Raw genomic sequence first — 15,095 nt, 5'->3', positions numbered from 1 at the left:
ATGCGCCCTGTTACTGTTTTTTCCCCAGACAGTCTTGCTAAGGTGACGAGAGTTACACTAGTAAGGGTGATGATAAACAATAATGTTTATCAGATGTATAAAATCCAGATTCCTTTGCAACTTCTGTTTACCTGCTTGGCTTTAAAAGAATCCTACATCAGAACTATGTTTTTAAAATAATCACATCGTCAGTAGCTCTGCTGTGATAGGACGACTCCTATAGGTGTCCAGTTGTCTGCCCCCTTAAAGCCTGGTTTTCCTGTTCGCTGGTTCTCTGTCTCCACCTAGTGGACAGAATGAGAAATTTAATTGAAATCCCACTAACCTCTACTGTGTGTACTGATGATGCAAGTAAAACATTTATAAGATGGGTAAGAGTGCCACTCTTTGTAGTAGCATTTAGTGTATTTTTTTATTTGCTGTTTTTCAGAAATGACTTGAAAGGACCCAGCTGGATGCAACCAGATCGTTTGAGCCCATCAGAGAGGAATATTACCTCTCCAACACCACAGTCGGGAAGTCTTTTCACACAGTTGCTTGGTCTGGATCAACAGTCCCTACTGCAGAAGGAGTTTGAGTCCGTTCTGTCCAGGCAGAGGAAGGAGCCGCCTTCTGTGGGGATCCCCTATTCATCTCTATCTAGTAACGTTTTGCCTAAGAGCGCTGGCCAGAACAAAAGCAGATCCCACCGCATTGAGGCTCTTAAGGCCACCGCTGCCTCCCTGTCCAGCAGGATTGAAAACGAGGCAAGGAAGCTGGCTCAGACCAGCATAGCCTGTAACTCGGTGTGTGCCGCTGAAAAGGCCGTGACGCCATTTAGCAATAATGATGGGTGCTGGGCAAAATCTGAAAGTCCCCCAGTACGAGAGAACAGTGAAGAGGATTTGTCTTCCAGAATTGAGAGGTACTTAAATACTGGACAGACAGTTTTTGAAGGGGACCTTCCAGGTGTTGGAAATCTCTACGAGTTTAAAAAGCGTAAAGACACAGACCGATCTCCTGTCCCAGAGGGACTTGTGCCAGCTACAGTCTCTGTGGTTGAAAAGCAGACCAAGAGCTCCCCAGAGCCTGTAGTAGCATCATCTAAGGTTCAGCTGGAGCCACATGAGTCAAGTTTGGACTCGATCAGTGAAGGAACACTCCTCAGCGAGGGCACCCTCTCCGAAGAGGAAGAGCCAGCACATCTGCAGTCACCCCTAAAACTAGCTGAGCGACTTGAGGAGAGAGATTTTTGTGCTGCTGAACAAACCCTTTTTCAGCCTATCACAGACTTCAAAAAGGAAGCCGAGAAATTCCCAACCTTCACCACTCAGCTGGCTGAGGCCGATTGGAAGGGCCCTTGGGAGGAACTCAAAGGAAGTCCACACAGTGTCATCAATATTTTTACCAGGAACTTTCAATCCTGTTCAAAAGGTGAGTTGGCTTTGCATGCATTAGACTATAAACAGCTGATTGTTTTTGGAATTTCTGTAGAGAGTTGACATTTTATGTATTTTTCTTTTTTGAAGTATTGGAAGAGAAAGGTGAGAAAGTACAATCAAGATCATTGCTATCTGCCGGGACTCCTGCCGAGGTGTCGTATGAAGATGACTTTGTCTCTACAAACAGCAGCAGCAGCCACTCAGTCAAGAGAGCCTCCAGGTAATATCTCCCTAAAATAAGTGGTTAGTGTTAAAAGTCGATGTCCCATTACAGGGTTAACTCCTTCATATTTAAGATGATTTTAGGTTATAGTTGGTTCTTAGGGTAAATATTGTGTCACGTGCAGAATACTGTGAAATTCTTACTTGCATGGGCGAATGAAGATGCTGCACGTCGCCACTGTAGTGCCAAAATTAGCGTATATACTCACATTTTAAGTTGGGCCTTACAATCTGAAAAATCGATCATAAAATCAGACCCCGACTTATATGCCTGTTCAAAAATACGACACCATATTTTTTTGCTCCTTAAGACGCACCTGACCATTAGACAGTGGCGGACCGTGCATTTCACACCTCCGCCTTCAGTAGTGCTCCGTCTGAATCAACCCACCCCTCAAAAACTAATTTATAGTTATAAAAACCATCTTAATGTGCAGAAATACAGTATAAAGAGCCGTTGCATCACAGATGGATAACTCCTGTAGCCACAATAAATGCCTTTATTGAACAGACAAACCAGGGGTGAACAAGTTCCTTTCTACTGCAGCTACAGCCGCGACACACCTAAAAAACATCAATAATAACTCATAAACTTGCAATATTATTTAGGAAAATTGCAACATTTTACTCACCAAAAATTCGGATTATTTGTAAACAAAATCCATCCTCCTCTCTTTCCTCAAAAACAGTTCAATTACTCTGTCGTACAGATTGTCCGTGCGCTTCAGTTCCATCACGAAGTCCCTTTCTATCGCCATCGAAGCTAATGCTGAAAGTCAAACCTGCCCTGTCGTATTTCTGGCATAAGTTTTAATTCGCTTTAGGGCTGAAAATGTCCGCTCGACAGAAGCAGTGGACATGGGAATGGTCACCGCCAAACATACCAATGTGTACAGCTGCCCCATGATGCTCTCATTCAGATTTTTCTGATGAAGGAAGTCAAGGAGATCAGTGGGAGATTTTCCTGCAAGATCATCCATGGCATACATTACAGTCAGTTCTGTTTTTAGCCGAGACAGCTCTGTGTTAAACTGGGGAAGACTGCATGTGGGAAATTTTTCTTGTATTCCCGAAACTTCTGGGGGTCGAGGAGCGTGAGAAACATCAGTTCTTCATGGTCTTGAAATCTGGTCTGTGTCTGGCAAATAATATTGTCCAGAATCCTGCCATGGAGTTGGTGGTAGTGCGCGCGAGGATCTTGCACTTGACCTCTTCATGCGCCCGGAGTGTCTGCGGTGCGTTCAGTGGCCTCGTAGAGTTCCTCATATCGGCTTCTATCTCGCTCAACGGTGTCACAGAACTCCTTTACCCTAGCCAGACAAAACTGCACATCCAATATTTGTCCTGTAGTATTGAAAGAGCACGTCTGAATACTCAAAAATGCCATTGAATGTGTGAAGCAAAAAACAAAACTCAAAATCATCCAGACGTGCTTTAAATCCATCAGCACAGCATACTGTGTCCTCCTCATACTCGTCCTGATGCTCCAGAATGTGATGAAACCGTTCCTTTAGAGCATCTCTCTCCTCAAAGACTGTATTGACCACTCCAGATGTGTACTGCCACCGTGTTGGTGCCACACGAGGGAGACGCTGCTGGCAGATTTCGTCCAGTAGTTGTGTGCGCCAAGGCGATCTAGAAAAAAATGCAGCAAGGCCATTGAGGTGGCCGAAAAAAAAAGATCTTGCATTCTTTAAGCTTTGAGGCCCCTTGAGTCTGTACTAAATTGAGCCGATGTGCATAGCAGTGTATGAATAAAGCCAAAGGTGCTCTCTCTTTAACTTTAGCCTGCACCCCATTTAATCCAGAAGACATGACCGCTGTGCTGTCAAAACACTGTGCCACAACTTTACCCAGACATTCATTTTCCAACAAAAATCTGATAAGACCTGCAATGTCATCGGCTCGCTTCCCACTGGTAACATCTTCAAATCTGACAAATCGCTCCTTGACACCTGTGCCCGTTACGTAACGCAGGACTAGTGCTAAGCTGCACTGCATTACTCGTGTCTGTCGTCTCATCCACTATAATAGAGACGAACGGTGCTTTTTAAACGTCACTTATCTCTTCTCCCTTCACTTCAGCAATAGCAGTGATCAGGTCGTTTTGTATTGTACCCGACGTCCCACTAAACACTTTATTGGTGGACAGGTGGTAATGTAAATCCGTGTTGCTCTCAGCAATGAGAGAGAGAAGCTCCACGTAGTTCCCTCTGTTATTGGATCCCGCACTTTCCTGCTTTGTTATCTATTGTTTGTTTTGTACTGGTATTAAGGTCTACAAGCTGGCATTGATACTAAAGTCACAATTTTTAGACCAATGCAACACTAGTACACGTTTATGTAGTACCCAGAATTTTTAACCCAGGTTTGAATATATTTGAAAATGTACTTCTTTTTAATATGAATATTTAAACTTTTAATTTTTGCCTAATCTGACAGATCCTTTTAAGATCCAGCATTTTTATGGAGTTTTTCTTTCAGAGTAAATATCTCAAGTCAAATATAATTTTAGTGTATTAATAAATCTGTTGAAAGCAGAACAGTAAGAATTGCATTGTGCCTCGGTTTACTTTTTACTAATTTGAGGTCTTCAGATCGCCAGCTTGTGTTTGGAGAGCACTTTCAGTTGCAAATTACCAATGTCACTGATGAAAAGGGAGGCCTTCTGCTCCGTGTTAAAGAGGATCCTTTTCCTTATTGAAGTATGGGTTGCTCTGTTGAGGGTTGTCTTTCTTTTCAAATACACGAATAGTGCTTAACTCACGTGAACAAGAGCAAGAGCTTTGAAAGATTTTCTTAAGCTTCATGTGAAGGCACATTTTCAATTCTCTTTTCGTGCAGACAGACTTATTCAAAGGGAAGGCTGAGGTCTGAGAACTTCAGTCTGTGTGTCTTGTTGTGCCCACCATGCACTGTGAAGGTAAAAAAAACCAAAAGAATTGCTTGAACCTCATTAGATGCCATTGCTTTACTGGGTGCTGCCAGAGACTGGAGCAGCAGAACTTAGGATAACTTTCATCTACATAAAATGTAGTGCTAACCATCTGCCTAACAGCATTTTGAAGGTTTATCGGATCTGTACAGCGTGCATGCCCTATACTAGTGTTGCATTGGTCTAAAAATTGTGACTTTAGTATCAATGACAGCTTGTAGACCTTAATACCAGTACCTAAACAAACGATGGATACCAGCTTTATGTATTTAATGGCAGAGGGGTAGAGAGCCTGAGCAGTCCCAGAATACTTCAAAGACCTGCCTCTGCAACTTGTTTGTCACATGTGTACCTGGAGCTGAACTGACATCCGGCTGATCAACATGCATAGAAATCCGTTTACCCCCTTCAGAAATGCTGCCCCAGCCTGACCAGCAATGACGCTCATGAAGGAAAGGAGCGAAAGAGAGAGGCCTTAAAAATATGGAGAAGAGGGAGCTTGTCTTGGTATTGAGAAGTGATGTGTGTCACCTGAATATTGGTGGTCATGATCTGAACAATGTGCAAACATTTAATTAATAAATCATTGCCAAAAAACGTTCTCGTTGCTAATTGTTGGTGCATTTACATTGATTTGCTTAACAGACCCTTTTATCCAAAGCGACTTACAAAAGAGGTAAACAATTGAGTAGCATTAGGCGAGGGCCTGTTTGTTCAAGTGTAATAGGACAGGTAACAAACGTTAATTGACAAGATAGATAGATAGATAGATACTTTATTAATGCCAAGGGGAAATTCACATTCTCCAGCAGCAGCATACTGATATAAAAAAACAATATTAAATTAAAGATTGATAATAATACAGGTAAAAAAAGACTAACTTTTTATAATGTTAACGTTATAATGTTAAGATGTAATAACTCATACATTTACAATCAGTAAAGCAGTTATACTTAAATAGCCAAGAATATAAAGTATCACAGTACAAAGTTTCTCAGTTAGATGTTCACCACACCAATGGGTCTTTAGTTGCTTCCTGAATACATTGAGGGAGTCAGCAGTACAGGTGGAGGTGGGCCGCCCGTTTCACCAACTAGGAACCATACACGACAAGAGTCTGGATTGAGACTTGATGCCATGTAGAGGTGGCATCACCAGACGCTGTTCCCTGGCAGACCTGAGTGGGTGAGCAGGAGCATAGCACTTCACCAGCATCTCCGTATATTCAGGTGCTGGCCCTTTGACTACTCTGTAGACATGCATCAGGTATTTGAACTTGATGTATGCTGCTACAGGGAACCAATGTAGCGACATGAAGAGAGGAGTGACGTGATTAAATACAAGATGGCCTGCTGCATTCTGGACCATCTGTAGTGGCTTGATAGCAGATGTAGGTGTACTCCTGCCAAGAGCAAGTTACAGTAGTCCAGACATGACAAGACCAAAGCCTGGACAGTAGTTGTGCCGTGTACTCTGTCAGAATAGGTTTAATCTTGCGGATGTTATACAGCATGAACCTGCATGAATGAGAAACGGTACAAATGTGGGCAGAAAAAGATAGCTGCTCATTAATCACCACCCCAAAGTTGCAAACTAACCTGCTGTGTGTTGGCGACAGTGAGCCAAGCTGTACAGAGATGGGGAACACAAGAAGCTCGGTTTTTTGCTAGGTTGAGTTGTAGGTAGTGGTCCTTCATCCAGGCTGAGATAACCAATGAGACATGTTGAGACTCTAGCTGACACCATATTGTCCTCCGGGGGGAAACAACAGTCACAGCTGTGTATCATCAGCTGCATAGCAATGATAAGAGAACCAATGCAATTGGATGGTGGAGCCCAGCGAGGTGGTATACAGAGAAAGTAGAGGACCCAGCACTGATTCTTGGGGTACACCGAGGTGTGACTTTGACAACTCCCCTTGCCAGGGCACACTATAGGATCTGCCTGAGATGTAGGACTCGGACCATCTGAGAGCAGTCCCAGTGATGCCACTGTCGGAGAGGGTGGCAAGAAGGATGTTGTTGTTGTTGACCGAGTCAAAGGCAGAAGAGAGATCTAGCAGAATTGGGACCGGCGACGTTGTTAGCTCTAGAACGGTGTAGCTGTTCGACTACAGTCAGCAGAGCCATCTCACTCGAGTGGTTCCTCTTGAAGCCACACTGGTTGGTATCAAGCAATTCATTCTGTACAAAGAAGGAAGAGATCTAGTTTAAAAACGGCATGTTCAAGTGTTTTGGAAAGAAAAGGCAGGAGAGAGACAGGCCTGTAGTTGGTGTTAGCTTTTCGAGAAGTGGGATTATCAGAGTGTGTTTGAAGATGGTAGGGAATTTTCCTGAGCAGAGTGAGATGTCAATGGCTTGTGTTATTGGAGGAATGAGTGAGGGGGAGATGGCCTGAAGAAGTGAGGGAATAGGATTAAGTGGACAGGTGGTGGGGTGACTGGAGAGGAGGTTGGAAACATCAGTGGGAAACCTTTTTAAATCCGCATTCAAACAAAGCTCAACTAGATAACAATGCTTGAACAGTCCAGAGAAGGAGTTTCAAGCAGGAAGGTGGTGAGTACCCACATTAGGATCCCCTGCCAAACCAGTCAATTAGATAGACGGACAGCACTTTAATTTTAGTGAAATTTAGTTTTTTAAGAAGTTCAGTTAACAAATATCATAACAAACATCAACAACCCCCCTCAAATACACACGAGAATTGCTTAAAAGAAAGAAAATGTCAGACTTGGCAAAAGACAAAAAGAGCAGTCACAGTGAGACCCTATACAGTTCTGTAGAGCCCTCCTAGTGTTTCTCGACACACTTCTGGTGAATTTCGTTGGCTAAAAGTACTTTGTTACTTTGACACACAGCATTGATCTTAATGGCCATCAGTTTCGTCTTCATTCTCTCCTCCACTACTGTCTTCAGAGGGTTGAAGAGATTGTCCCTTAACTGAGCCTTTAACTCTTGTTGAACATTAAAGCAGTGGTTCTCCGACTCCATCTCCTTGTTACTGTAGGGTTTTTATATTTTATTGCACTCCCAATCTAAATAAGCAAGCTCTTGTTTTCCAGTTTCTGTGTTTCAGGTTCGATGTGTAATTTATAAAACCAAGTTTGGTCTTTTTTACTTTCTCGTATACGAAGTATAGGGGAAGTATTGTAATTGTCCAAAGATTTGATGTTGAGATTTTGATGAATCTCAACCTCCGAAAATACAGTTTTTGAAATGTGTGTGTGTGTGTAAACACAATGACTTGAGTACGCTTTCTCTTCGGTCAATCAAATTTTGCATTCAAGTATTGGGTACAAAACATAGATTTCTTTCAACTTTTGGGCCATTTATATTAACTGGACGTGGTACTGTACTTTACCTTTCATTCATGCAGCTGCAGAGTCTGATTTATTCAACTTTTATAATAGTTCCATATGCTGTTGATTTGTTGTTGATGGTTCTTTAATGTACACTGTATAAAAGTATAATCATTGTCTTGTGGTTTACTCCTCAAATACCCATCCCCATATCTCACCATTCCATATTTATTTATATACTAGGGGGCTCTGCCCCCTGCTCGCTTCACTCGCCCACCCCGGGATTGGTTTACCGGATATACAATTTAAAGAGATTGTTAGTTTCACTGGAATTGTTACATATGCGCCTCGCAGTTAGGAGACCTGGGTTTGCTTCCCGGGTCCTCCCTGCGTGGAGTTTGCATGTTCTCCCCGTGTCTGCGTGGGTTTCCTCCGGGCGCTCTGGTTTCCTCCCACAGTCCAAAGACATGCAGGTTAGGTGGATTGGCGATTCTAAATTGGCCCTAGTGTGTGCTTGGTGTGTTTGTGTGTGTCCTGCGGTGGGTTGGCACCCTGCCCGGGATTGGTTCCTGCCTTGTGCCCTGTGTTGGCTGGGATTGGCTCCAGCAGACCCCCGTGACCCTGTGTTCGGATTCAGCGGGTTGGAAAATGGATGGATGGATGTTACATATGCATTATTTTCACTTCTAGTTGTTCAGGTTAGTTTCCTTTTCATAGGAAAAGCCAAAAAGGTAGATGTTGTTTACACACAGTAATTGTGATGATGATGATGCAAACAAAATTAATTTTCCAAATATGCAACAGAGTATTTCAATTTTAAAACAGTGTGTTAATCAGAATGTATGCACATACATAATTTTCAAAACTGCTTGATTTATTGTAGTAGAGCATGTGCTGCTGGGTAGTATGCCAGTCTGTTACCGGGCACCCATGCAGATGCCCACACTCACACGCACATAGAGTTGCCAGGTTACCTGTATGTCTTTTGGGAATTTTTTTTTAATCTTGTTTGTAAATCAGTGTAGGCAAAGGCTAATTAATAATTGAAATACTGTTCTAGTCAATTGCTTCATACGGATATGTAATTTTTTTCCATTAAGAATAAAAACAGATGAGCCAGCAGCTGCTGATATTCTGCTTGGCTACACTTAAGTTCAAGAGACTCCTGTAGAGAAGCTGCACTCTGGTTGTTTTATAGCTGCCCAACCATTAAGTGGGCATCCAGACGTATAAAAGTCTTGGAGATGCTGGGATCTGCTGAGCTATCGGACCCTTTTTTGAGAGTGTGACGTTTGCTGAGAGTTATCAGTGACACTGGGCAGGTAAATGGCATCTGTCTGCTAGCAGCCATAGTTGCTAGAGAAGGAAATGAAATCCAGCTAGTTGCGTCAGATTGTTGAGCCACTTGCCTTCACATTTTTGTGAAGAATTAAACTTTCCCAGTGTAAAGGTGAACAGCAATGCTTTGTCAAAGGCACCTGAAAACACTGAAGCTCATTCCACTGCTGCGCTCTCTGCCAGCCTAATGAAAGCATTGGGTTTTGCCATTCCATCTCCTGACACTGGCCAGATCTGTGGGTTTCCTTAAGTTGTTCTTATTTTGGAATGTCAGCCAGCACTGCTTTGCAAATGCCCGCCTTATTTGCCCAGTTTGTTTGTTTATTCATCATTGACATCGAGTGGAAAAGCTCTGAGGTCTGCAAAGGCTTCCATTTATGAAATGACGCATTAAACAGGCAGAGTGCGCCCTCTGCTGGGCAGTTTTATTTTAAACCTCTCTGAATTGGCCTGGTGTGTGTCCTCAGTTTATTCCTGCCTTTGTCCTTGTGCTGCCAGTGTATTCTTGAGCCGCTTGAAACCCTTTATTGGAAAAAGAGACTTCAGAAAATGAACAGATGAGTCCGAGTTTCACTTGTTTTGTGTAATTCAGCTGTCATTGTCTGACTGGTACGCCTTTATTTGCTGTTTCCTTTTTTAATCGGACTTACTTTCAAAAGTCAATGTATTATTTACCAATGGTATTTTCCACATCTCCTGCATTTTGCAGTGGATCTGCTTAACTTCAGAGAGGGCTCTTTATTATTATTTTTTTTTTTTAAATGTCATGTTAAAAATGGCCATGTCAAAAAAAAAAAAAAACAATGTGTTTAGGCCCTGGGGTTTACGCTGTGTGATACTGGTTACTTGTATTTATCACATTATTTTGTGTAATTCATCTTGAGGTTGACTACACACATTCTCAAGGCCACTTGGGGACACAACAACCTATTCCTACAGCACTGAGCGCAAAAATGACAGTCCATCCCAGTACCCACTTACACAGAGCAAATGTGGCATAGCCTGGCAGCCTTACCATCATATCTTTGTGGCTGTGGACATTGGCAGGTCATTTAAAGCCCACACAGACAACAACTGGAATGCAGGATTTGAATCCAGAATCCATGTAGCAGAAGAGCTAACCCCGGTGACACCTTGCCACCTGTAACTTTGGGTGCCATTGGCACATTTTCAGCCACACGCTCTGCTTTTTATGTAATGATTATATTTGTCTTTCCAATGATTATCCTTCTAGTTCCTCTAGTAGGAAGATGGGTGAAGTCATAGGAGCTTGTTAAAGATCTACTGTCTGGTTACAGAGCGCAACCTACATGGCGACATTGGTTTCCTGTTGTCATCGCACAGATCTCCAGGCCATTGTGTCATTTGATTTCTTTGTGCACTTGTGATTTTGTTGATGTTTTGTTTATAATCAATTAAGATCATTGTGTTTCTTCTTTTAAATTGGAAAACTGAAACCTCATGTAACGTAGTCCTTTTTCTTTAAACCCCTTGGTGGTTGCTGTTATTGGAGTTTTACGTCTGCAGCGTGACGAACACATCCATGTGAGGTGACTTGTCTCCGCTGCCTTCACAAGTAGCCTTGTTTTGTGCTCATTTCAACTCCTCAGCCTCCTTGATACACCAAAGAGGTGTTTGGATGGCGGGTACAACTGAGCTCTGATGTTTGCCAGTGAACTTGCCCTTTAGGTGGGCTATTTGTCAGCCATGCATGGACGTGGCTTTAGAACAGCAAACTTTCTGAATATAAAAAAAAAAAAAAAGAAAAGTCTGAGTAACGTTTGAATTTTCTTTGCAGTAACGGCAGTGTCTCCAGTTTTCACGAGGAGCTGACAAGCAGAAAATCACCCAGTGATCAGAAGGTCCTCCGATCCGTTGACCATTCTCCCAAATCTGACGTGGCGTCCTCACCTCGGTCTGCTTCATCACTGAAGAAGGGTAAGCGGTGTGAAGTAATGCAAGTGTGGCACGAGGGCAGATTTTAAATGGACAAGTCTATCAGTGAATTAAAGGCCTGAAAAGGTGGTCCCAAAACAACATTGTCTGCCCACATCTAGTAAAGGGCTTGTAGAGTTGGGGAGACCCCAACAACAGCAGCAGCAGCAGCTGCCAGTCTTAAGTACATTGAGAAACTGAGGAGATGGGCCTGATGCTGGTAGGTGCCATTCTGTACTGTAGAGGGCAGCAAATCAAAGGTCGATTATTAGGCAGCTTCTTTCTGCTATCATCGGTTTTGTAATATTGACTAAGCGGGTTTGCCTTCATGAAACGTTTAACTTATTCAGGTCTCTCCTGTGCCATTACAGGTTTAAGCATTTAGAAGTTGAATAGATGTGAAACTGGCATCAGTAACTCCCACTGATGAAGTCCCGTGATTTGGTCATTTAATGTATTAGCCAGCTGCCTCTAAACTTGTTTTTTCCGCCCAGTAGCTCAGGGCAGCGATTTTGCTCTCATTACTGAGCTAAAAGACAAAGCACTGAAATGATATCAGAAGGTGGTCTGGCATTAGAGGAGTGAGGGGAGAACGACTCCTGGGCTCACCCTTTAGTGCTGTCGAGTTAGGTATTAGTTGGGAGTCATGAAAGCAGGATAACGAATCAGAAGGGATTTTTGTCAGTAATACCTATACCTGAGGTTTTAGTAGAATGAATACTTGGATAATCCCACTGTATTCATTTCATAAGCCCATCAACCTGAGCTTATCATAAGGGGCCTGATACCTCAGATGTGCAGGTGCCAATCCACATAGTTGATTTATTTAAGCCGTAATGCATTTGAGCTGCCCGGTGCATTGAACCCATAAGCCTAAATCCGTCAATAAATGCTGCAGGTCAGCCGCGACGCTTCAGTTTAGTTGGATTCTTGAAACTGCCCCCCCCCTTTTGCTTTGCGTAATGCACTCTGAAGTGAGAGAGAGAAGCTTACATGGCATCAAGTCAAAACACTTGTGCAAAGGCTTATGAGCAGGCTGCTTCTAAAATATAAAATGATCAAATGAGTCCTGGAGAGAAGGTGTTTTAGAAATGGAACCTTAGGTGTAAAATTGTTTGGTGGTGAAGTGGGGGTACGTTTGTGATTGTGCTGTACTGTATAAACACAGGCTATGAGCAGACACAGGCCCCGAAGTGATTTGGAAGAGGCCAGGTCCATTCTTGGAAATGGACATTTTAGGTGACATTGCTGGACCATTTGAGGAGACAAGCGATGCACAAGTCATTCAGGTGGATAACGTCAAATTGAAGTGTTCCCTCCAAAAGACCGTGACTCCTCTTTTAGGAGGTACAGAAATGCCCAGTCCAAATAAGTAAAAGTTGCCCCGAGATTTATTATTTACAATACAGAACATGCACATACATCTTGGTGGCAGGGTGACCAGATAGGAGTAAATGAAAATCCAGAATAGCTAATTTAGTTACGGTCCCACCAAGATCTTTTGATGATTGCTTTAAAGGATAAAATGCATGTAAAGGCCACGTCACTCTATATACAACTTTTCACAGATTTAATTTGCAACATTTTTGAGGTGTGATACTGTGACACCTGCCCTGTCATCTCCTGTAACCACTGACTCGGTCCAAACAGTCTGCAGCTGTCAAGTTTGGCTTTGTTTTTAAGTCGTAGCACGTTGACAACCAATGAGTCCTCACCCTGTACTTATATACCAATAATGCAGCTATCAGGAGTAACGAACAGCAGGTGTTTAGGACCGAGACGCTCATCTCTCTCCGATGTCACATTCTTGCATACCATGACATATATGGGGGGGGGGTCGGGGGGAGAAGGAAAAGGGCTGAGTTTGTGGGTGAACTTGCCATACCTGTAAAGCCTTCATACAGGCACTAGTTCCATCAGGAAGCATAGTGTTATCTGTCAGGAAAAAAAGGGCGAGCTAACAATGCTTTGGAAATGTGAAATTGTGCTGGATGTCGCCAGTTGTCTAATTTCACATTTTAACGTTGTCTGGTTGTGTAATCTGAAATACTCCAATGACGACATCCCTGCCAACTAGAAGATGTGTAGTGTGACATTGGCTTAACTGACACCTTGAACAACATCTCTGCTGTGGTGGTTATGACTCCACTGCACATGTAAAGGTGAAGAGCACGACACCTCCAGCAATATTCATATGACCCAGTTGGTTCTGTCTGATTATTGGATTCGAGATGGCTGAGTAACAATCTCAGTTGGCCCTCTGATTAATTCACTATAACAGACTTCGCTTTGTTTCGTCTCTGGGCTTTAGGTGAGCAGTAGATGTAGATGTGATTCTGTCTCCCTTCTGTTCCACTATAATATGTACTTCATTCTCTGAGACTTGATTATATTCAGTCTATGCCAGGCACAGGCCACGATGGGTATTTCCTTTTTTAACTTTTTGTTTTTAATCTTTATGATAGATCATGTAGAAGACAGCAACCTCCAGCATTCTCTGGATGATGATAAAGCAATCTCTTCAATGTCACATTTTGAGGCAACACCAGGGAAGCAGTGGAGCCCCCCGTCGAAGACTTCACCTCATAGAACAGACAGAGGCCTGGAAAGTGACAGCAGTTTGGGAGACCTGTCCCCACGCTCCATACACAGGTGATACAGAGTTGAACAAATACATTGTTTGCCTCAGTTTGAACAATTTTCACTGTCCTCTGAAAATGTGTTGTGCATCCTGGCTTATTTCAGGCCGACATGTTGGGATGTTACCTGTGGAGTGTAATATTCAGCCACAGTTTAACGAGTGTTCTTTATAAGGACAGAAATGCTGGCAGACAGATCTGTGTTGTACTTGTGTAACTCCTTGCAAAAGTCCTTGCACTGCTTATAACTGAGACGACATGTTCAGCAGTTTTATTGCATTTTCACTTCCTCAAGGAAAAAAATGTTCTAAAGACAAAACAAGTCGAATCCGCAGACTCGCGTCAAGTTTGTTCAGTTCCTGCTAGGAAGAAATGTCAACAGTTATGGAAAAACACAACAGGGTGCAGCTGTTTGATGTAAAAAGAATAATTTCAAGCAGGCCTGCAGTCTTTAATAGTTCCTTTCTTAAATATGCAAACTGTACAGGATGTTAGACGGCGTTCTGTAGATGAGCTCATAGCAAATGTGTTTTCTTTTTTGATCGTCACGTTTTTTTTTAAAACTAGTTTTGGGCTCAAAGGCCCCATCTGGTGGCTTGACATTCAGCACCTTGCAAAAGTATTTTGTCCCTTTTGAAAGTCCTCCCCATTCCTTGGATTTAAGATACATACTCCTATTCCTCCCTTAATTATTTTTATTGACAACTGAAGTGTTTGAAGAGTTTATTTTTAAAGCTAAAGCAATGTAATAAAGCATTTCAAATCAAAATCAAATTTGTCAAAAGTTAATTTCTAAAAAAAATAAAATCTGGAAAAATGTTGCTTTTATAACTACAAAAACACCCACAACGTATCAGTAGCCTTTAAGGGGGACTGAATATTTTTACAAGGCACAGTATGTCACACATTTTATATTTACAATCTTATTTATTGCAAGGAGCACTATGACAAGAGTGATATCTAAAAATCTGTATGTTATGTATTTGGAGGTTAGGCAAATCTTTATATATAGATTTTATTGAAGTTACACAACATTGCATACAAATAGATCAATTTTACAAAAATAGGATTGAAAACATATCAACCCCCACGCCTGAGAAAGAGAGCATGGCCAGCAGAGTAAAACTTAAAGCTAATGGAAATAAATTAATAGATGAATTAATGAGTGAATAAAGATAAACGGAGAAGAAAATGAAATAGGGAGAGAATCTGCTTCTGCAGTGCTTTAAAAGCTTATTCTAAAATGTTATTGGTCAGATCCTGCCAGGTTTTGAAAATGCCTGTACAGACCCTTTAAGTGAGAATTT

At 42.3% G+C, this 15,095-nt stretch overlaps 1 protein-coding gene across 3 annotated transcripts in view; it reads left to right on the top strand.

Annotated features, from left to right (window-relative positions):
• The window catches only part of cep350 (centrosomal protein 350), a 102,540-nt gene that overhangs the window by 53,226 nt on the left and 34,219 nt on the right, over positions 1-15,095 (top strand). For all 3 annotated transcript variants that reach the window (XM_051933030.1, XM_028812419.2, XM_051933029.1), the window contains 4 exons: positions 431-1,413; positions 1,509-1,641; positions 11,013-11,152; positions 13,615-13,801. In XM_051933030.1, coding sequence (XP_051788990.1) covers positions 431-1,413; positions 1,509-1,641; positions 11,013-11,152; positions 13,615-13,801 — 1,443 coding nt within the window. The remainder of the gene's footprint in view (positions 1-430; positions 1,414-1,508; positions 1,642-11,012; positions 11,153-13,614; positions 13,802-15,095) is intronic.

The sequence above is a fragment of the Erpetoichthys calabaricus genome, chromosome 10, assembly GCF_900747795.2.
Source record: "Erpetoichthys calabaricus chromosome 10, fErpCal1.3, whole genome shotgun sequence".
In the NCBI taxonomy this organism is placed as follows: Eukaryota; Metazoa; Chordata; class Cladistia; order Polypteriformes; family Polypteridae; genus Erpetoichthys; species Erpetoichthys calabaricus.
Note: the sequence above shows the minus strand (reverse complement) of the source record. Positions and strands in the feature narration are given on the sequence as shown.